Here is a 21575-nt window from a genome sequence, read left to right as displayed (position 1 = left end):
AAAGCGCTTCTCAACACCCGCCCGCTTAACCTCCGCACCAATGTGTCGGAGGAAACAGTTTAACTGACAACCGAGGTCAGCCTGCAGGCACCCGGCCCGCCACAAGGAGTTGCTAGAGTGCGATGAGCCAAGTAAAGCTCCCCCCCGGCCAAACCCTCCCCTAACCCGGACGACACTGGGCCAATGGGACTCCCGATCACAGCCTGGGATCAAACTCGGGTCCTGAGTGACGCCTTAAAACGCTGCCCCACTTGGGAGGCCGCAAGTAGTTTACTTAAAACGTTCTGATTGTGAATGTTCAGACATAGCAGGCGTTCTGATTGTGAACGTTCAGACATTGCAGGCGTTCTGATTGTGAACGTTCAGACATAGCAGGCGTTCTGATTGTGAACGTTCAGACATAGCAGGCGTTCTGATTCTGAATGTTCAGACATAGCAGGCGTTCTGATTGTGAACGTTCAGACATAGCAGGCTTTCTCCGTCTGTACATTTCATGTTTGATGCTTTGCTGAAATATCATGGTTCCTTGCTCCACATTTCTAAATGTATTGAGGGGGAACGAAGAACGAGGTGCTTGTGTAGAGTTAAAGTCAGATTACCAGTCAAGATTTTTTTTTCTCCTAACGCTTTTATTATTTTCTCACAGCAACTCTACCGGAAAAGTCCTGGAATGACAATGTTGTGTGCCAAATTACCTCAAAACATTTCCAAAAACCGCTACAGAGACATCTCACCCTGTGAGTATCACATCACACTACAGTCTCCTACACACAGTTGTCTTCACTTTTATTAGTCTGTGTTAACAGACTGTGTTAACTGACCATTTCACACTCCTCTCCTCCTTTCTCTCTCTTCTCTCTCTCTTCTCTCTCTCCTCTGTCTCTCCTCTCTCTCCCCTGTCTCTCTCTTCTCTCCTCTCTCTCCTGTCTCTCTCTTCTCTCTCTCCTGTCTCTCTCTTCTCTCTCTCCCCTGTCTCTCTCTTCTCTCTCTTCTCTCTCTCCCCTGTCTCTCTCTTCTCTCTCCCTCCTGTCTCTCTCTTCTCTCTCTCCCCTGTCTCTCTTCTCTCTCTCCCCTGTCTCTCTTCTCTCTCTCCCCTGTCTCTCTTCTCTCTCTCCCCTGTCTCTCTCTCTTCTCTCTCTCCCCTGTCTCTCTTCTCTCTCTCCCCTGTCTCCCTCTTCTCTCTCTCCCCTGTCTCTCTCTCTTCTCTCTCTCCCCTGTCTCTCTCTCTTCTCTCTCTCCCCTGTCTCTCTCTTCTCTCTCTCCCCTGTCTCTCTCTCTTCTCTCTCTCCCCTGTCTCTCTCTCTTCTCTCTCTCCCCTGTCTCTCTCTCTTCTCTCTCTCCCCTGTCTCTCTCTCTTCTCTCTCTCTCTCTCTTCTCTCTCTCCCCTGTCTCTCCTCTCTCTCCCCTGTCTCTCCTCTCTCTCCCTCTCTCTCTCTCTCTCTCTCTCTCTCTCTCTCTCTCTCTCTCTCTCTCTCTCTCTCTCTCTCTCTCTCTCTCTCTCTCTCTCTCTCTCTCTCTCTCTCTCTCTCTCTCTCTCTCTCTGTCTCTCTCTCTCTATCTCTCCCCTGTCTCTCTCTCTCCCCTGTCTCTCTCTCTCCCTCTGTCTCTCTCTCTCTCTCTCTGTCTCTCTGTCTCTCCTCTCTCTCTCTCTGTCTCTCTCTCTCTCTGTCTCTCTCTCTCTCTCTGTCTCTCTCTCTCTCTCTCTCTCTCTCTCTCTCTCTCTCTCTCTCTCTCTCTCTCTCTCTCTCTCTCTCTCTCTCTCTCTCTCTCTCTCTTCTCTCTCTCTCCCTGTCTGTCTCTCTCTCTCTTCTCTCTCTCTCTCTCTGTCTCTCTCTCTCTCTCTCCCCTGTCTGTCTCTCTCTCTCTCTCTCTCTCTCTCTCTCTCTCCCTGTCTGTCTCTCTCTCTCTCTCTCTCTCTCTCTCTCTCTCTCTCTCTCTCTCTCTCTCTCTCTCTCTCTCTCTCTCTCTCTCTCTCTCTCCCTCTCTCTCTCTCTCTCTCTCTCTCTCTCTCTCTCTCTCTCTCTCTCTCTCTCTCTCTCTCTCTCTCTCTCTCTCTCTCTCTCTCTCTCTCTCTCTCTCTCTCTCTCTCTTCTCTCTCTCTCTCTCTCCCTCTCTCTCTCTCTCTCTCTCCCTGTCTCTCTCTCCCCTGTCTCTCTCTCTCCCCTGTCTCTCTCTCTCCCCTGTCTCTCTCTCTCCCCTGTCTCTCTCTCTCTCTCTCTCTCTCTCTCTCTCTCTCTCTCTCTCTCTCTCTCTCTCTCTGTCTCTCTCTCTCTCTCTCTCTTCTCTCTCTCTCTCTCTCTCTCTCTTCTCTCTCTCTCTTCTCTCTCTCTCTTCTCTCTCTCTCTTCTCTCTCTCTTCTCTCTCTTCTCTCTCTCTTCTCTCTCTTCTCTCTCTCTCTCTCTTCTCTCTCTCTCTTCTCTCTCCTTTTTAGATGACGCCACACGGGTCATTCTGAAAAGCACAGATGACTACATCAATGCAAATTACATCAACGTGAGTTTCTCTAACCTCCTCCCTCATCACATATGCTATTCGCCTCAGTCCACCCACACTACCATGGACTCTTTGTTCAGCAGGCCTAAAATAGACCTCTGTCGGCCAAGATGGTGGTGTAGTCTCCACTCCAAGGACTGGAAATGGACACATGCTCACATGCCCACACACTGTTGATCGTTAACAGCCCTTACACACAGGTCTTATTCTCCTCCCTGTACTCTAGATGGAGATCCCAGCATCCAGCCTGATCAACCGGTACATTGCGTGCCAGGGCCCGCTGCCCAACACGTGCCCAGACTTCTGGCAGATGACCTGGGAGCAGAGCTCCTCCATGGTGGTCATGCTCACCACCCAGGTGGAGAGGGGACGGGTATGTACAGTAGGGTTAGACATGTACTGTATCCTCTCTGGGGCTCCAGGGAAAGGAGACAGGAGTTTTTCCTGAACAATGTAACCTAAGAAGGAAAAACTCCAGGCCCGAGTCATGCACTCAATATAAACAGGAGTTTTTCTGGAGTAAAGAAACATTTAATTGATCCTGTTTTTTTCTATCATGATGCCATACTATTCTGTGTCTGAGATCTTATGGTGTTGCTCTGTGCCGACAGGTAAAGTGTCATCAGTACTGGCCCAACCCTGACAGCACTGCCTCGTACGGCTGCTTCCAGCTGGCCTGTCTCACCGAGGAGGGTAATTCTGCCTTCCTGGTCCGAGACATGACCCTGACACACCTCGAGGTACATGACGCTCACTAGTCAGTGTTGTGTTTCCCAAATGGCCAGTGCTAATGCAATGACAAATATTTGGAAGTCAAAGTAAACTTAGCGAAATTGTGGATCACAGCTAAAACAAAATGATCCAAAGCGTTACGAACACAGCATTGGAACTATCGTGTTCAGCATTTAAAAGAGTTGGCATGGTGACTTGTGTGGGCTGTTCTTTTTCGGCCTCGTGCGGTGCACCTACGGTGGATCATCATGTTGCCATGGGGACCAGCAGCTACAGCCATGAGGCTTCTAGTATTAACATGCAGCCTGTGTGTGTTACCATAGCGACACTGATAGACGATGCTGAAAGGGCAAACACACATCCCATAATAGTTTTTGATTAACCGTGCTGGTCTGGCTGTGCTCCACCATTGTCGGTGAGGTGTCTCAGTGTGTGTCGGTGAGGTGTCTCAGTGTGTGTCGGTGAGGTGTCTCAGTGTGTGTCGGTGAGGTGTCTCAGTGTGTGTCGGTGAGGTGTCTCAGTGTGTGTCGGTGAGGTGTCTCAGTGTGTGTCGGTGAGGTGTCTCAGTGTGTGTCGGTGAGGTGTCTCGGTGAGGTGTGTCGGTGAGGTGTGTCGGTGAGGTGTCTCGGTGAGGTGTGTCGGTGAGGTGTCTCGGTGAGGTGTGTCTCGGTGAGGTGTGTCTCGGTGAGGTGTGTCTCGGTGAGGTGTGTCTCGGTGAGGTGTGTCTCGGTGAGGTGTGTCGGTGAGGTGTGTCGGTGAGGTGTCTCAGCGTGTGTCGGTGAGGTGTCTCAGCGTGTGTCGGTGAGGTGTCTCAGCGTGTGTCGGTGAGGTGTCTCAGCGTGTGTCGGTGAGGTGTCTCAGCGTGTGTCGGTGAGGTGTCTCAGCGTGTGTCGGTGAGGTGTGTCGGTGAGGTGTGTCGGTGAGGTGTGTCGGTGAGGTGTGTCGGTGAGGTGTCTCAGTGTGTGTCGTGGTGAGATGGTAATAAAGGGGGGTGCAGAGCAGACAGTCTTTTTTGTTGTTGTTGTCATGGCGACATTGCACTGACTGTACTGTTGTGTTGCCATGGTGATAGAGCGAGGAGGTCCGGGAGTTGACCCAGATCCAGTACGTGGCCTGGCCGGACCATGGCGTCCCAGATGACTCCATGGACTTCCTGGACTTTGTCAGCCTGGTGCGAAGCAAACGAGCCGGCAAGGATGAGCCCATGGTGGTCCACTGCAGGTAGGGAACATAATGCATGACACACATCCTTAGATGTATAGCAAGAAATGGTCTAATGTTTTCACTAAACAACTCATCACAGGATCCCTCAATCTGACCTCAGCCCTTGTGTCTCAACTACAGAGGCTACTCCTCTCCCTATTTGTGGAACTGTCTGACTGTTCTACTAGACTCCTACACACTGCTGTAGTACACAGACCAGTGGAACTGTCTGACTGTTCTACTAGACTCCTACACACTACACACTGCTGTAGTACACAGCCCAGTGGAGCTGTCTGACTGTTCTACTAGACTCCTACACACTGCTGTAGTACACAGCCCAGTGGAGCTGTCTGACTGTTCTACTAGACTCTTACACACTGCTGTAGTACACAGCCCAGTGGAACTGTCTGACTGTTCTACTAGACTCCTACACACTGCTGTAGTACACAGCCCAGTGGAACTGTCTGACTGTTCTACTAGACTCCTACACACTGCTGTAGTACACAGCCCAGTGGAACTGTCTGACTGTTCTACTAGACTCTTACACATTGCTGTAGTACACAGCCCAGTGGAGCTGTCTGACTGTTATACTAGACTCCTACACACTGCTGTAGTACACAGCCCAGTGGAACTGTCTGACTGTTCTACTAGACTCCTACACACTACACACTGCTGTAGTACACAGCCCAGTGGAGCTGTCTGACTGTTCTACTAGACTCCTACACACTGCTGTAGTACACAGCCCAGTGGAACTGTCTGACTGTTCTACTAGACTCCTACACACTGCTGTAGTACACAGCCCAGTGGAACTGTCTGACTGTTCTACTAGACTCCTACACACTGCTGTAGTACACAGCCCAGTGGAACTGTCTGACTGTTCTACTAGACTCCTACACACTACACACTGCTGTAGTACACAGACCAGCAGCCCAGAACACTCCAGATAGAACACCTACACACTCAAAGTCCACATCTCAGGCACACAACTCTATGGCATATGGCTAAAGTAAGACCTATCTGACTCAGCCAATAGATGTCTCAACAACACACTGGAATGTATTTAATGTATAGAGCCCAGGGATTGGGAGATTTCTGGATTCGAATCTGGACTTAATTCCATAAACCGATCTTTGTGTTGCTATACGCCAGAAAAATAATGATCCACTGATTTAACCCTCTATAGTCTAAGCCGCAGGGGGTTCTACTGAGTTAACATATGGTATTGTTTTAATATGGTCATACCATGGATCATTTAGATATTTGATATTTTAGGACCCCTTCCGGTAGAAAAAAATATATTTTCATGTTTTTTTGTTAGATAAAACATTGAATTTGGCCTTACTGCTATTAGTCCACGTAAAAGCATTGAATAACAGATTCACTACATGGAACAACACACTGTCCCCCTGGACATCTAAGGAAGTTTGTTCTGAAGTGTCTGTTCTGTATCTTTATTTATTTTATATCACCTTTATTTAACCAGGTAGGCTAGTTGAGAACAGGTTCTCATTTGCAACTGCGACCTGGCCAAGATAAAGCATAGCAGTGTGAACAGACAACACAGAGTTACACATGGAGTAAACAATTAACAAGTCAATAACACAGTAGAGAAAAAGGGGGAGTCTATATACAATGTGTGCAAAAGGCATGAGAAGGTAGGCAAATAATTACAATATTGCAGATTAACACTGAAGTGATAAATGATCATGTACAGGTAGAGATATCTGTGTGCAAAAGAGCAGAAAAGTAAATAAATAAAAACTGTGGGGATGAGGTAGGTGAAAATGGGTGGGCTATTTACCAATAGATTATGTACAGCTGCAGCGATCGGTTAGCTGCTCAGATAGCTGATGTTTGAAGTTGGTGAGGGAGATAAAAGTCTCCAACTTCAGCGATTTTTGCAATTCGTTCCAGTCACAGGCAGCAGAGTACTGGAACGAAAGGCGGCCGAATGAGGTGTTGGCTTTAGGGATGATCAATGAGATACACCTGCTGGAGCGTGTGCTACGGATGGGTGTTGCCATCGTGACCAGTGAGCTGAGATAAGGCGGAGCTTTGCCTAGCATGGCCTTGTAGATGACCTGGAGCCAGTGGGTCTGGCGACGAATATGTAGCGAGGGCCAGCCGACTAGAGCATACAAGTCGCAGTGGTGGGTAGTATAAGGTGCTTTAGTGACAAAACGGATGGCACTGTGATAAACTGCATCCAGTTTGCTGAGAAGAGTGTTGGAAGCAATTTTGTAGATGACATCGCCGAAGTCGAGGATAGTCAGTTTTACTAGGGTAAGCTTGGCAGCGTGAGTGAAGGAGGCTTTGTTGCGGAATAGAAAGCCGACTCGACTTGATTTGATTTTCGATTGGAGATGTTTGATATGGGTCTGGAAGGAGAGTTTGCAGTCTAGGCAGACACCTAGGTAATTATAGGTGTCCAAATATTCAAGGTCGGAACCATCCAGTGTGGTGATGCTAGTCGGGCAAGAGGGTGCAGGCAGCGATCGGTTGAAAAGCATGCATTTGGTTTTACTAGCGTTTAAGAGCAGTTGGAGGCCACTGAAGGAGTGTTGTATGGCATTGAAGCTCGATTGGAGGTTAGATAGCACAGTGTCCAATGACTGGCCGAAAGTGTACAGAATGGTGTCGTCTGCGTAGAGGTGGATCAGGTAATCGCCCGCAGCAAGAGCAACATCATTGATATACACAGAGAAAAGAGTCGGCCCGAGAATTGAACCCTGTGGCACCCCCATAGAGACTGCCAGAGGACCGGACAACATGCCCTCCGATTTGACACACTGAACTCTGTCTGCAAAGTAATTGGTGAACCAGGCAAGGCAGTCATCCGAAAAACCGAGGCTACTGAGTCTGCCGATAAGAATATGGTGATTGACAAGAGTCGAAAGCCTTGGCAAGGTCGATGAAGACGGCTGCACAGTACTGTCTTTTATCGATGGCGGTTATGATGTCGTTTAGTACCTTGAGTGTGACTGAGGTGCACCCGTGACCGGCTCGGAAACCAGATTGCACAGCGGAGAAGGTACGGTGGGATTCGAGATGGTCAGTGACCTGTTTGTTGACTTGGCTTTCGAAGACCTTAGATAGGTAGGGCAGAATGGATATAGGTCTGTAACAGTTTGGGTCCAGGTTGTCTCCCCCTTTGAAGAGGGGGATGACTGCGGCAGCTTTCCAATCCTTGGGGATCTCAGACGATATGAAAGAGAGGTTGAACAGGCTGGTAATAGGGGTTGCGACAATGGCGGCGGATAGTTTCAGAAATAGAGGGTCCAGATTGTCAAGCCCAGCTGATTTATACGGGTCCAGGTTTTGCAGCTCTTTCAGAACATCTGCTATCTGGATTTGGGTAAAGGAGAACCTGGAAAGGCTTGGGCGAGGAGCATTGGGGGGGCCGGAGCTGTTAGCCGAGGTAGGAGTAGCCAGGCGGAAGGCATGGCCAGCCATTGAGAAATGCTTGTTGAAGTTTTCGATAATCATGGATTTGTCGGTGGTGACCGTGTTCCCTAGCCTCAGTGCAGTGGGCAGCTGGGAGGTGGTGCTCTTGGTCTCCATGGACTTCACAGTGTCCCAGAACTTTTTGGAGTTGGAGCTACAGGATGCAAACTTCTGCCTGAAGAAGCTGGCCTTAGCTTTCCTTACTGACTGCGTGTATTGGTTCCTGACTTCCCTGAACAGTTGCATATCGCGGGGACTGTTCGATGCTATTGCAGTCCGCCACAGGATGTTTTTGTGCTGGTCGAGGGCAGTCAGGTCTGGAGTGAACCAAGGGCTGTATCTGTTCTTAGTTCTGCATTTTTTGAACGGAGCATGCTTATCTAATATGGTGAGGAAGTTACTCTTAAAGAATGACCAGGCATCCTCAACTGACGGGATGAGGTCGATGTCCTTCCAGGATACCCGGGCCAGGTCGATTAGAAAGGCCTGCTCACAGAAGTGTTTTAGGGAGCGTTTGACAGTGATGAGGGGTGGTCGTTTGACTGCGGCACCGTAGCGGATACAGGCAATGAGGCAGTGGTCGCTGAGATCCTGGTTGAAGACAGCAGAGGTGTATTTGGAGGGCCAGTTGGTCAGGATGACGTCTATGAGGGTGCTTTTGCTTACAGAGTTAGGGTTGTACCTGGTAGGTTCCTTGATGATTTGTGTGAGATTGAGGGCATCTAGCTTAGATTGTAGGACTGCCCAGTTTAGGTCACCTAACAGAACAAACTCAGAAGCTAGATGGGGGGCAATCGATTCACAAATGGTGTCCAGGGCACAGCTGGGAGCTGAGGGGGGTCGGTAAGCAGGCGGCAACAGTGAGAGACTTATTTCTGGAGAGAGTAATTTTCAGAATTAGTAGTTCGAACGGTTTGGGTACGGACCTGGAAAGTATGACATTACTTTGCAGGCTATCTCTGCAGTAGACTGCGACTCCTCCCCCTTTGGCAGTTCTATCTTGACGGAAGATGTTATAGTTGGGTATGGAAATCTCTGAATTTTTGGTGGCCTTCCTGAGCCAGGATTCAGACACGGCAAGGACATCAGGGTTAGCAGAGTGTGCTAAAGCAGTGAGTAAAACAAACTTAGGGAGGAGGCTTCTAATGTTGACATGCATGAAACCAAGGCTTTTTCGATCACAGAAGTCAACAAATGAGGGTGCCTGGGGACATGCAGGGCCTGGGTTTACCTCCACATCACCCGCGGAACAGAGAAGGAGTAGTATGAGGGTGCGGCTAAGGGCTATCAAAACTGGTCGCCTAGAGCGTTGGGGACAGAGAATAAGAGGAGCAGGTTTCTGGGCATGGTAGAATATATTCAGGGCATAATGCACAGACGGGTATGGTGGGGTGCGGGTACGGCGGAGGTAAGCCCAGGCACTGGGTGATGATGAGAGAGGTTTTATCTCTGGACATGCTGGTTGTAATGGGTGAGGTCACCGCATATGTGGGAGGTGGGACAAAGGAGGTATCAGGGGTATGAGGAATAGGACTAGGGGCTCCATTGTGAACTAAAACAATGATAACTAACCTGAGCAACAGTATACAAGGCATATTGACATTTGAGAGAGACATACAGCGAGGCATACAGTAAACACAGGTGTTGAATTGGGAAAGCTAGCTAAAACAGTGGGTGAGACAACAGCTAATCAGCTAGCATAACAACAGCAGGTGAGATGGCATTGACTAAGCAACTCGGCCGACAGATAAAACAAACAAGCAGAATGGAGTACCGTGATTAATGGACAGTCCAGCGTGCATCAGCTATGTAGCCAAGTGATCAGAGTCCAGGGGGCAGCGGTGGATGGGGCAGGGGGCTGGGCTGGCGAGTGTTATCCAGGTTAAGAAAACTAACAATAACTAAATAGCTTGTAGCTAGCTAGCTGGTTAGCTTCTGGAGGTTCTTGAGTGCGTTCTAAAAATAAAGATAATAGCGATTCCGTATCACATTGGGTGAGGCAGGTTTCCGGAAGGTATAAACAAATTTTTTAAAAATCGGGAAGAGATCGAGTACATATGGGCCACTGCGTTTTTGGGACGCGGCGATGCAGACGGTTAGCAGGCCTGTGCTAACAAGCTAACAGATTAGCTGAGAGATACAATAGTTTCCTGATCTATCTTGTATTTATTTTGACACATATTTAACCCCTTTTTTTAGGCGCTAAATTACTTCCATACATTTTTTTTTACTGGTACCCGGTAACCTTCAGGCAAGTCTTGTGAGGCTTGTGGGGGCGGAGTAGAGAAAAACAACAGAGAGACTCACCTTTCCATAGAGGGGTCATAATAGTTTGTGGGCCATACCGTTCGGATCCTGCAGACGTTCTCTTGGGAAGGCCGATTTTCGGGATGTTTCATGGTCTAACAAACACCACTAGCTCTGCCTCCTTTCACTGCAGATGTCGAAGGCCGATTTCGGCGGATACGGTGGATTGAGATACAGCCCATGCAGATATCTAGTTTAAACAGACAGATTTTTATGTGGATTTTTTTACAATGCTCATTGGATTTCAGCGGGGCTGTGGAAATTGGGTTTTCAAGGGTTTTAAAAGGTAGAAATGATGTCGTGAGTTTATTGTGAAACTTCTTCCTCCGCCCCCCTTCCCTCCTCTCCCCTTCTCTCCCGCTTGTGTGTCATCACTCAGCGCAGGGATTGGCCGAACGGGAGTTCTCATCACCATGGAGACAGCGTTGTGCCTGATGGAGTGCAGTCAGCCCATCTATCCATTAGACATAGTCAGAACCATGAGGGACCAGAGAGCCATGATGATTCAGACACCTGTAAGTCCTCCTTTATTTTCTTCATCCTCCTTTTCTAACCTTCTATTAATCATCCTTCTCTCTGTCTCGTTCTCTCTGTCTCGTTCTCTCTGTCTCGTTCTCTCTGTCTCGTTCTCTCTGTCTCGTTCTCTCTGTCTCGTTCTCTCTGTCTCGTTCTCTCTGTCTCGTTCTCTGTCTCTGTCTCTGTCTCGTTCTCTGTCTCGTTCTCTCTGTCTCGTTCTCTCTGTCTCGTTCTCTCTGTCTCGTTCTCTCTGTCTCGTTCTCTCTGTCTCGTTCTCTCTGTCTCTCGTTCTCTCTGTCTCTCGTTCTCTCTGTCTCTCGTTCTCTCTGTCTCTCGTTCTCTCTGTCTCTCGTTCTCTGTCTCTCGTTCTCTCTGTCTCTCGTTCTCTCTGTCTCTCGTTCTCTGTCTCTCGTTCTCTGTCTCTCGTTCTCTGTCTCTCGTTTCTCTGTCTCTCGTTTCTCTGTCTCTCGTTCTCTGTCTCTCGTTCTCTGTCTCTCGTTCTCTGTCTCTCGTTCTCTGTCTCTCGTTCTCTGTCTCTCGTTCTCTGTCTCTCGTTCTCTGTCTCTCGTTCTCTGTCTCTCGTTCTCTGTCTCTCGTTCTCTCTCTGTGTCTCTCGTTCTCTCTCTGTGTCTCTCGTTCTCTCTCTGTGTCTCTCGTTCTCTCTCTGTGTCTCTCGTTCTCTCTCTGTGTCTCTCGTTCTCTCTCTGTGTCTCTCGTTCTCTCTCTGTGTCTCTCGTTCTCTCTCTGTGTGTCTCGTTCTCTCTCTGTGTCTCTCGTTCTCTCTCTGTGTCTCTCGTTCTCTCTCTGTGTCTCGTTCTCTCTCTGTGTCTCGTTCTCTCTCTGTGTCTCGTTCTCTCTCTGTGTCTCGTTCTCTCTCTGTGTCTCGTTCTCTCTCTGTGTCTCGTTCTCTCTCTGTGTCTCGTTCTCTCTCTGTGTCTCGTTCTCTCTCTGTGTCTCGTTCTCTCTCTGTGTCTCGTTCTCTCTCTGTGTCTCGTTCTCTCTCTGTGTCTCGTTCTCTCTCTGTGTCTCGTTCTCGTTCTCTGTGTCTCGTTCTCGTTCTCTGTGTCTCGTTCTCTCTCTGTGTCTCGTTCTCTCTCTGTGTCTCGTTCTCGTTCTCTGTGTCTCGTTCTCGTTCTCTGTGTCTCTGTCTCGTTCTCTCTGTCTCGTTCTCTCTTCTGTTCTCTCTGTCTCGTTCTCTCTGTCTCGTTCTCTCTGTCTCGTTCTCTCTGTCTCGTTCTCTCTGTCTCGTTCTCTCTGTCTCGTTCTCTCTGTCTCGTTCTCTCTGTCTCGTTCTCTCTGTCTCGTTTCTCTCTGTCTCGTTCTCTCTGTCTCGTTCTCTCTGTCTCGTTCTCTCTGTCTCGTTCTCTCTGTCTCGTTCTCTCTGTCTCGTTCTCTCTGTCTCGTTTCTCTCTGTCTCGTTCTCTCTGTCTCGTTCTCTCTGTCTCGTTCTCTCTGTCTCGTTCTCTCTGTCTCGTTCTCTCTGTCTCGTTCTCTCTGTCTCGTTCTCTCTGTCTCGTTCTCTCTGTCTCGTTCTCTCTGTCTCGTTCTCTCTGTCTCGTTCTCTCTGTCTCGTTCTCTCTGTCTCGTTCTCTCTGTCTCGTTCTCTCTGTCTCGTTCTCTCTGTCTCGTTCTCTCTGTCTCGTTCTCTCTGTCTCGTTCTCTGTCTGTCTCTGTCTCTCTCTGTCTCGGTTCTCTCTGTCTCGTTCTCTCTGTCTCGTTCTCTCTGTCTCGTTCTCTCTGTCTCGTTCTCTCTGTCTCGGTCTCTCGTTCTCGTTCTCTCTCTCGTTCTCTGTCTCTCTCTCTCTCGTTCTCTCGGTCTCTCGTTCTCTGTCTCTCTCTCTCGTTCTCTGTCTCTCTCTCTCGTTCTCGTCTCTCTCTCTCGTTCTCGGTCTCTCTCTCTCGTTCTCTGTCTCTCTCTCTCGTTCTCTGTCTCTCTCTCGTTCTCTGTTCTCTGTTCTCTGTCTCTCTCTCTCTCGTTCTCTGTCTCTCTCTCTCTCGTTCTCTGTCTCTCTCTCTCTCGTTCTCTGTCTCTCTCTCTCTCGTTCTCTGTCTCTCTCTCTCTCGTTCTCTGTCTCTCTCTCTCTCGTTCTCTGTCTCTCTCTCTCTCTCGTTCTCTGTCTCTCTCTCTCTCGTTCTCTGTCTCTCTCTCTCTCGTTCTCTGTCTCTCTCTCTCTCGTTCTCTGTCTCTCTCTCTCTCGTTCTCTGTCTCTCTCTCTCTCGTTCTCTGTCTCTCTCTCTCTCGTTCTCTGTCTCTCTCTCTCTCGTTCTCTGTCTCTCTCGTTGTCTCTCTCGTTCTCTGTCTCTCTCGTTGTCTCTCTCGTTCTCTGTCTCTCTCTCTCTCGTTCTCTGTCTCTCTCTCTCTCGTTCTCTGTCTCTCTCTCTCTCGTTCTCTGTCTCTCTCGTTCTCTGTCTCTCTCGTTCTCTGTCTCTCTCGTTCTCTGTCTCTCTCGTTCTCTGTCTCTCTCGTTCTCTGTCTCTCTCGTTCTCTGTCTCTCTCGTTCTCTGTCTCTCTCGTTCTCTGTCTCTCTCGTTCTCTGTCTCTCTCGTTCTCTGTCTCTCTCGTTCTCTGTCTCTCTCGTTCTCGTTCTCTGTCTCGTTCTCTCTCGTTCTGTCTCTCGTTCTCTCTCTCTTCTCTCTCTCGTTCTCTCTCTCTCTCATTCTCTCTCTCAAATTCAAGCTGCTTTATTGGCATGAAAAACATTGTGTCAATATTGCCAAAGCAACAATGTATACAATATACAGTGTAACAAAATGATAAATGATAGCAAATAATAATATAAAATGGTAGTAAATAATAATACAAAATTAAATACAAAAATAATAACAATAAAATGGTAACAGTCAATAGTAGAAATGTAATAAATATAAAATCAAATTATGGAAAATGAAACTATAACTAACTTATAACTAAATAACGGTCATCTTCTTCTTTATATCAGTACTACAACTACAATCATCATTACTACGACTACTACTACCATCACTAAACTGTTATCACTACCATTACCACCCATATTTGGAATGATAAACATTAATAATTATAGTCATAACAATAATAGTAATAATAAGTAAGTTACTGTTTACTATGCAGATGTTATTATTCAGTGTCCCTCAGGCTATGGCAGGAAAATACATATTTGGCTGCAAAAGCCTTCGCCCATGAGTATTCTTAGTTTTTCCTCTGGGTTCAATTTGTAAAAATTTGAAATATATGTAGTCATTTCTGTGAATAATGAATCTCTTTGTGAGGAATATTTATCACTCTAGTTCTCTCTCTCTAGTTCTCTCTCTCTCTAGTTCTCTCTCTCTCTCTAGTTCTCTCTTCATCTTCCTCTCACTTCCTTTTTACTCATTCTCTTTACCCCTTCTCTTTTCCTCCTCACACTCTCTTCTTCCTCCTCCTTTCTGGGCAGGCTCGCCTCTCGCCTCCTCCAAGATGGCTCCCTTTAGCCTTTCAAACAACCGAAACAATCGGTGTTAGTGTGTTAAGTAATAACAGATGGAGCACAGTGTAGAATAGAACAGTGTTACTACCTGAAAGGAGAGGGTCATCCTACTTGGAAGATGTTTTATTCATCCTTGTTGTATTGTCAGTGGTAGACTTTCCATTGTTACAGTCTACCAGTGATAATCTCTTGTGCCATGAGAATGCCATTGTCTCTCCAGATTCCCATTTTTAGGCTAGGTGTAAGGATTTTGTTTCGTACACTCACTGGGTTCTCTGGTATTGAGTCTGGGCTACAGTATAATACAGTATATACATTGAGCTCAAAATATTGGGACAGAGACACATTCTTTGTTGTTTTGGCTCTATACTTCAGCACTTTATATTTAAAACGATACAATGACGTTAAAGTGAGGACTGTCCTCTTTAATTTGAGGGTATTTTCATTCCTTTCGGTGTGAACCGTTTAGAAATCGCAGCACATTTTGTACAACATCCACCCATTTTAGGGGACCAAATGTATGGGAACAAATTCGCTTACATTTGTATTTAACAGGGTATGTGAGTGAAGTTGAGCGGTTTGAAATCCCTCTCATCGCCCATGGGAGCGGTGCGTGCTCATGGGAGAGCGGTGCTTGCTCATGGGAGCGGTGCTTGCTCATGGGAGCGGTGCTTGCTCATGGGAGCTGTGCGTGCTCATGGAGCGGTGCGTGCTCAGGGAGCGGTGCGTGCTCAGGGAGCGGTGCGTGCTCAGGGAGCGGTGCGTGCTCAGGGAGCGGTGCGTGCTCAGGGAGCGGTGCGTGCTCATGGAGCGGTGCGTGCTCATGGAGCGGTGCGTGCTCAGGGAGCGGTGCGTGCTCAGGGAGCGGTGCGTGCTCAGGGAGCGGTGCGTGCTCATGGGAGCGGTGCGTGCTCATGGAGCGGTGCGTGCTCATGGAGCGGTGCGTGCTCAGGGAGCGGTGCGTGCTCAGGGAGCGGTGCGTGCTCAGGGAGCGGTGCGTGCTCAGGGAGCGGTGCGTGCTCATGGAGCGGTGCGTGCTCATGGAGCGGTGCGTGCTCAGGGAGCGGTGCGTGCTCAGGGAGCGGTGCGTGCTCATGGGAGCGGTGCGTGCTCACCGATGCTCCACGCCCTTTCCAAAATCACTCCATTCATTAAAATCACCATTTAACCAACACCCCATCTATTTTTGTGACGACCTGTACCCTACATTTGCTTTTGAAGTATTGAAACCAAACCATATGATTTGAATGAAAAGTATTTAAATAAACAACAGGAAAAGGTGACCAAGAAGCGTTGATAATTTCAAATAGGCTACATGTCGTATTAAACATCATTATAAACACTCAATAGGAGCCAGACAGGGAGCCTAAGAAGGAACAAAAATGAATTATTTAGGCCATATTATTTAAATTATTTCAAGGCTATAGCCTACAAATAAATAAATTGTGAATCATTTGGGAGTGCGATACACTAGGCTGGTAGGGACAAAACGCGCTCAGAATTTAATCAACATTTTGTTGTATTCAATGATAATTGTCTATAAATGGCACATATAGGCTGTGACTTACTGAGAATGAAATGCACATTAAATTAAAAAATACCTTATTAGGCTCCATCTACAGTGCCTTTGAATTCATTTTTAGAAACATGAGTTTAGCCAGAGTCTCATGCGATGGTACTCGGGAGAGCAGGCCAGAACCAGTGAATACCCTCTCAGTGCTTGCAGAGCCACTGCGGATGCTGAACACCCGTTGGGCCACTCTTGCCAGACTGGGCAGGGATATGTCGTTTTTTTATATTATTTTTGTAATATTTTTTCTGTCGGTATGCCTAAAGGATTTTAGTTAAAACAACCCTATCAAAAAAGTGGAAAGTGGTAATAGACCCCTTTCCAGAACACGACAGTGACGTATACGACTCTTGGCTGCAGTCAGAAAACCATTGCCATCTGCACCCATTCAATATAGCCTAGATTTAAGTTTTTATTTCTTCATATACTCGTATACATTCCCAACCAGAAACTGTGGATTGATGGCAGCATTCGCGCAAAACTGAAAGCGCGAACCACTGCTTTTAACCAGGGCAAGGTGACCGGAAACATGACCGAATACAAACAGTGTAGCTATTCCCTCCGCAAGGCAATCAAACAAGCTAAGTGTCAGTATAGAGACAAAGTAGAGTCGCAATTCAACGGCTCAGACACGAGGTATGTGGCAGGGTCTACAGTCAATCACAGATTACAAAAAGAAAACCAGCCCTGTCGCGGACCAGGATGTCTTGTTCCCAGACAGACTAAACAACTTCTTTGCTCGCTTTGAGGACAATACAGTGCCACTGACACAGCCCGCTACCAAAACCTGCGGGCTCTCCTTCACCGCAGCCAACGTGATTAAAACATTTAAATGTGTTAACCCTCGCAAGGCTGCAGGCCCAGACGGCATCCCCAGCCGCGTCCTCAGAGCATGTGCAGACCAGCTGGCTGGTGTGTTTACGGACATATTCAATCAATCCTTATCCCAGTCTGCTGTTCCCACATGCTTCAAGAGGGCCACCATTGTTCCTATTCCCAAGAAAGCTAACTGAGCTAAACGACTACCGACTTCCGTCATCATGAAGTGCTTTGAGAGACTAGTCAAGGACCATATCACCTCCACCCTACCTTATACCCTAGACCCACTCCAATTTGCTTACCGCCCCAATAGGTCCACAGACGACGCAAGCTCAACCACACTGCACACTGCCCTAACCCATCTGGACAAGAGGAATACCTATGTGAGAATGCTGTTCATCGACTACAGCTCGGCATTCAACACCATAGTACCCTCCAAACTCATCATCAAGCTCGGACCCTGGGTCTCGACCCTGCGCTGTGCAACTGAGTACTGGACTTCCTGACGGGCTGCCCCCAGCTGGTGAGGGTAGGTAACAACATCTCCACCCCGCTGATCCTCAACACGGGCCCCACAAGGGTGTGTTCTGAGCCCTCTCCTGTACTCCCTGTTCACCCACGACTGCATAGCCATGCACGCCTCCAACTCAATCATCATGTTTGCGGACGACACAACAGTGATCGGCTTGATTACCAACGGCCTACAGGGAGGAGGTGAGGTCCCTCGGAGTGTGGTGTCAGGAAAATAACCTCACACTCAACGTCAACAAAACAAACGAGATGATTGTGGACTTCAAGAAACAGCAGAGGGAGCACCCCCCCTATCCACATCGACGGGACAGTAGTGGAGAGGGTAGTAAGTTTTAAGTTCCTCGGCATACACATCACAGACAAACTGAATTGGTCCACCCACACAGACAGCGTTGTGAAGAAGGCGCAGCAGGGCCTCTTCAACCTCAGGAGGGTGAAGAAATTTGGCTTGTCACCAAAAGCACTTATACAGATGCACAATCGAGAGCATCCTGTCGGGCTGTATCACAGCCTGGTGCAGCAACTGCTCCGCCCACAACCGTAAGTCTCTCCAGAGGGTAGTGAGGTCTGCACAACGCATAACCGGGGGCAAACTACCTGCCCTCCAGGACACCTACACCACCCGATGTCACAGGAAGCCCATAAAGATCATCAAGGACAACAACCACCCGAGCCACTGCCTGTTCACCCCGCTATCATCTAGAAGGCGAGGTCCGTACAGGAGTATCAAAGCAGAGACCGAGAGACAGAATCTGTTTTTCAATCTCAAGGCCATCAGACTGTTAAACAGCCATCACTAACTTTGAGTGGCTGCTGCCAACATACTGACTCAAATTCAGCCACTTTAATAAAGGAAATTGATGGAAAAAAAAATTATCACTGGCCACTTTAAACAATGCCACTTAATATGTTTACATACCCTACATTACTCATCTCATATGTATATGTATATACTGTACTCTATATCATCTACTGCATCTTGCCATCTTTATGTAATGCATGTATCACTAGCCACTTTAAACTATGCCACTTTATGCCTATATACCCTACATTACTCATCTCATATGTATATACTGTACTCTATACCATCTACTGCATCTTGCCTATGCCGTTCTGTACCATCACTCATTCATATATTTTTATGTACATATTCTTCATCCCCTTACACTTGTGTGTATAAGGTTGTAGTTGTGGAATTGTTAGGTTAGATTACTCGTTGGTTATTACTGCATTGTCGGAACTAGAAGCACAAGCATTTCGCTACACTCGCATTAACATCTGCTGACCATGTGTATGTGACAAATACAAATACAATTTGATTTGATTTACTTATAAAGATGTTTTTATTCTGGCTTGAACAGTCGCCAAGATTATATTTGGTTGTGATCTCTGCAAAATAACTATTTTGGATGCAGCATTTGTTAGCTAGAATGCTAACGCTCATTGATATAGGCTGTAGCAAAATCTAGCCAAAGAGCCATTTTACTGGAAGAAGTTAGTGTTATCTAATTATAATGCAGTTGATTTGCGGTGTTGACACAAACATTATATTAAGCAGGACATTCATACGAGCCTTAAAATCCAATTATAATCCAAAAACAGTGTGAAATGCGCTCGTAAGCAACATGTAAATTACGTTTTTTTTTGCTATAAGAACAGAAGGCCCCTGTGTTCTGCCACCAACTTGCGTGCATTTCCCTCGTGCAGCAATGTTTGCAAACACAGGAAGGGGTCTATATGCCTATTGAGCCAAAACCAATGATGACCTATTGTGTATATAATAATAATAGAATGAAAATGAACGAAACTTTTAAGAGATCGATTTTTTGTTTATGAATACTTTGCTACAATGACACCCTTTGGTAGCTTCCCTCCTCGTTGCTTTCTGTTGGCATGTACACCTCATGCTTTCAGGATAGCCGTCTTTCCACAAGGATTCTTTAGTCACCGCATCACCGCTCTCCCTCTATTGCTCTTGGTCCTCCTCATCTTTGTAAGTCACCTTTTATAAAAGATATTTAACATACTCCATGACAGTGTCTAAAGCAAGGGGTGGCAGGTAGCCTAGTGGTTAGAGCTTTGGACTAGTAACCGAAAGGTTGCAAGATCGAATCCCCGAGCTGACAAGATAAAAATCTGTCGTTTGGCCCCACTAGGCCGTCATTGAAAATAAGAATTTGTTCTTAACTGATTTGCCTAGTTAAATAAAGATAAAAATATATATACAAAAACCAGCAGCACACAAGTAAACAACAAATGCATGCTGGGCCGGGCAAAAGCTCGTTAAGTGAGCGCTACTGGATCGGCCGATGCTCCAGCTTTCAGTCAAATGGGGCAAGCTCCTCGCTCTGCTCCAGCTCCACTCACACACTCTGGTATTAAAGTAGTAAAAAGTGAAGTATTTGGTTCCATATTCATAGCACGCAATCATAATGCTGCCGTAATTACCAATAATCCTGAATGAATCTTCAATAATGATGTGAGAAAGTTAGAAAGCTATTGACCCTGGTCAAAAGTAGTGCACTATATAGGGAATAGGGTGCCGTTCGGGAAGCACACTCTCTTCTCAGTCTCTGAAGAAGCCCCGTGCTCAGAACCAGGGTAGCGGGGGTAGAGACTGGCTGCTGCAGCGGTAATTTCATTAGAATATGCTGAGTTCTAATAAGGCTAGGACACCCTCAGGGTCTGGAAGAAATAGGTGGAAGATAATGGCACTCGGGGAAAAGAGTGGGCTTCCTTTCTCCTGTCATGCACACTGAACTAAGTATGTGCGCACATACACACACACACACCCACACAACACACCCTTTTCTTAGTACACAGACACACACTGACATAAACACATATGTACATACGCGCAGACACATTCGCGACACCCACCACTGCATTACCCACCTCAGGGATGTTTATTCACGCCTGGCTCCCTCTGTATCCCAATCACTGGCTGTCCTGGCTCCTTTGCTCATGCCTTGCCATTGGCTCCTAATGTTGTTGACATTCTCTTCCTTCCCCCTCTCTCTTTCTCTTCTGTGTCCTCAGAGCCAGTACAAGTTTGTGTGTGAAGCCATCTTGAGGGTCTATGAGGAAGGCCTGGTCAAACCCTTGAAGCCCACCCTTTACCAGAGAGATGAAGAACGAGAGGAAGAAGAAAATGGAGGAGAAGCAGCAGTAGGAGAGGAGGAGGAGGAGGAAGAGGATGTTAGCGTTAGTGTGACGAGTGAGACTAGCGCAACCAGCGATTGCCCTGAACCCTGACCCCTTTGACCTGACCTGGGTCAGCCCAGCGCCAGGGAGGTGGAACCCTGGTTGCCATGCTTACCGCTATGGGCCGAGGAGAGAACAAAGCACTGTTGCACTTTACGCCGTCAAAAAAACAAAAAACTGAAAGTCAAATGAATCCAGTAATGTTGAATAGGTACCGTTAGGGGTATTGTGTGTTCAGGGTTAATAATTTTAAAAAAGACATTTAAAACATGGTGAAATTGCTGTAGTAGTGCCGTAAGTACAACGACTGGGCGGGGCTGTAAGAGAGGGAGTGTTTTTAAGAGTGATCGATAAGCCCCTCCAAATGAATCTTCCTCCTTTTCTTCTCTGTCCCTCCGGTCCAACGAGAGACGCCATATTTTTTTCAAATAATATTTATTGTGTTTTAGTTTGTCAAACCCTGTCCATTGAACAACGTGTACGTTAGAGTGAGTCTTAGCTTCAGGCATCCCAAATGAAATCATAGCTAGTAAAAGTTGTCATTCTTTACTTTTTAATGAAAAAAGTGGTTTAATTTATTATATATTTGAGCTTTTGACAAATTCAGACACTACACATCAGAGCACTTTGTGTCTACCCCTAGCTAACCTTGTGGCTGATGTGACGCTATGCCTTGGTTTTTGCATAGAACAAACAAGGAGCCATTGATTGGCATGTTAAACTGTCTAGTTGGTCAATTTTTAGAGCTGTTTACTGTGTCAAGACAGGGGGACGATCTACTCTTAAGCAATTTGACAAAGTCCACAGCCACTAAGGGGAGGCTCGACCTTAAAACAAACTCTTAAGTTACGTTCCTCTCTGTCTTTGTTCGTGTGTCTGTCTCTAAAGAATGTAGAGAATACCAAGAGCATTCAACCAATAATGATTAGACCCCCCCCCCTTTGATATATTTCAAATGGTAGTTAGAGTTTTTAAAACACATTATTGTTTGTTGGAGATGATAATCACTTAGAATGTTTTAGGTACAGATTACTGGGAATTTGTTGTACTTGTACCCAACACAGTTATGACATGTTTCACTCAAACATCACGCAACAAGAGGTGTCCTTCATTTCCCACTGGTTCAATTGTGTTCACATTGTCATCAGCTCTTGTATTGGAGTTATCAGCATGTTTAGTTTGAGCTACTCTTCTTCTCATGAAAGAGTCTTTCTTGCTTTCTTTGGTTGCCTGGCTGCTGGCATCTTGTGCCACCCTCTCCGATGCGCAATGTGGGAGAGTGCAGTGTGTGTGTGTGTGTGTGGGGGGGG

General features: G+C 47.1%; 1 protein-coding gene across 3 annotated transcripts in view; it reads left to right on the top strand.

The window, feature by feature from the left end:
• LOC124048432 (tyrosine-protein phosphatase non-receptor type 4-like) overlaps positions 1–21575 on the top strand; it is a 110379-nt gene extending 88804 nt beyond the window's left edge. For all 3 annotated transcript variants that reach the window (XM_046369227.1, XM_046369217.1, XM_046369234.1), the window contains 7 exons: positions 647–737; positions 2432–2493; positions 2720–2866; positions 3105–3233; positions 4298–4446; positions 10559–10694; positions 20101–21575. In XM_046369227.1, coding sequence (XP_046225183.1) covers positions 647–737; positions 2432–2493; positions 2720–2866; positions 3105–3233; positions 4298–4446; positions 10559–10694; positions 20101–20316 — 930 coding nt within the window. In that variant the 3' untranslated portion in view covers positions 20317–21575. The remainder of the gene's footprint in view (positions 1–646; positions 738–2431; positions 2494–2719; positions 2867–3104; positions 3234–4297; positions 4447–10558; positions 10695–20100) is intronic.

This window comes from Oncorhynchus gorbuscha, linkage group LG01 (assembly GCF_021184085.1).
Source record: "Oncorhynchus gorbuscha isolate QuinsamMale2020 ecotype Even-year linkage group LG01, OgorEven_v1.0, whole genome shotgun sequence".
Lineage (NCBI taxonomy): Eukaryota > Metazoa > Chordata > Actinopteri > Salmoniformes > Salmonidae > Oncorhynchus > Oncorhynchus gorbuscha.
This window is presented reverse-complemented; position numbering and strand designations above follow the sequence as displayed.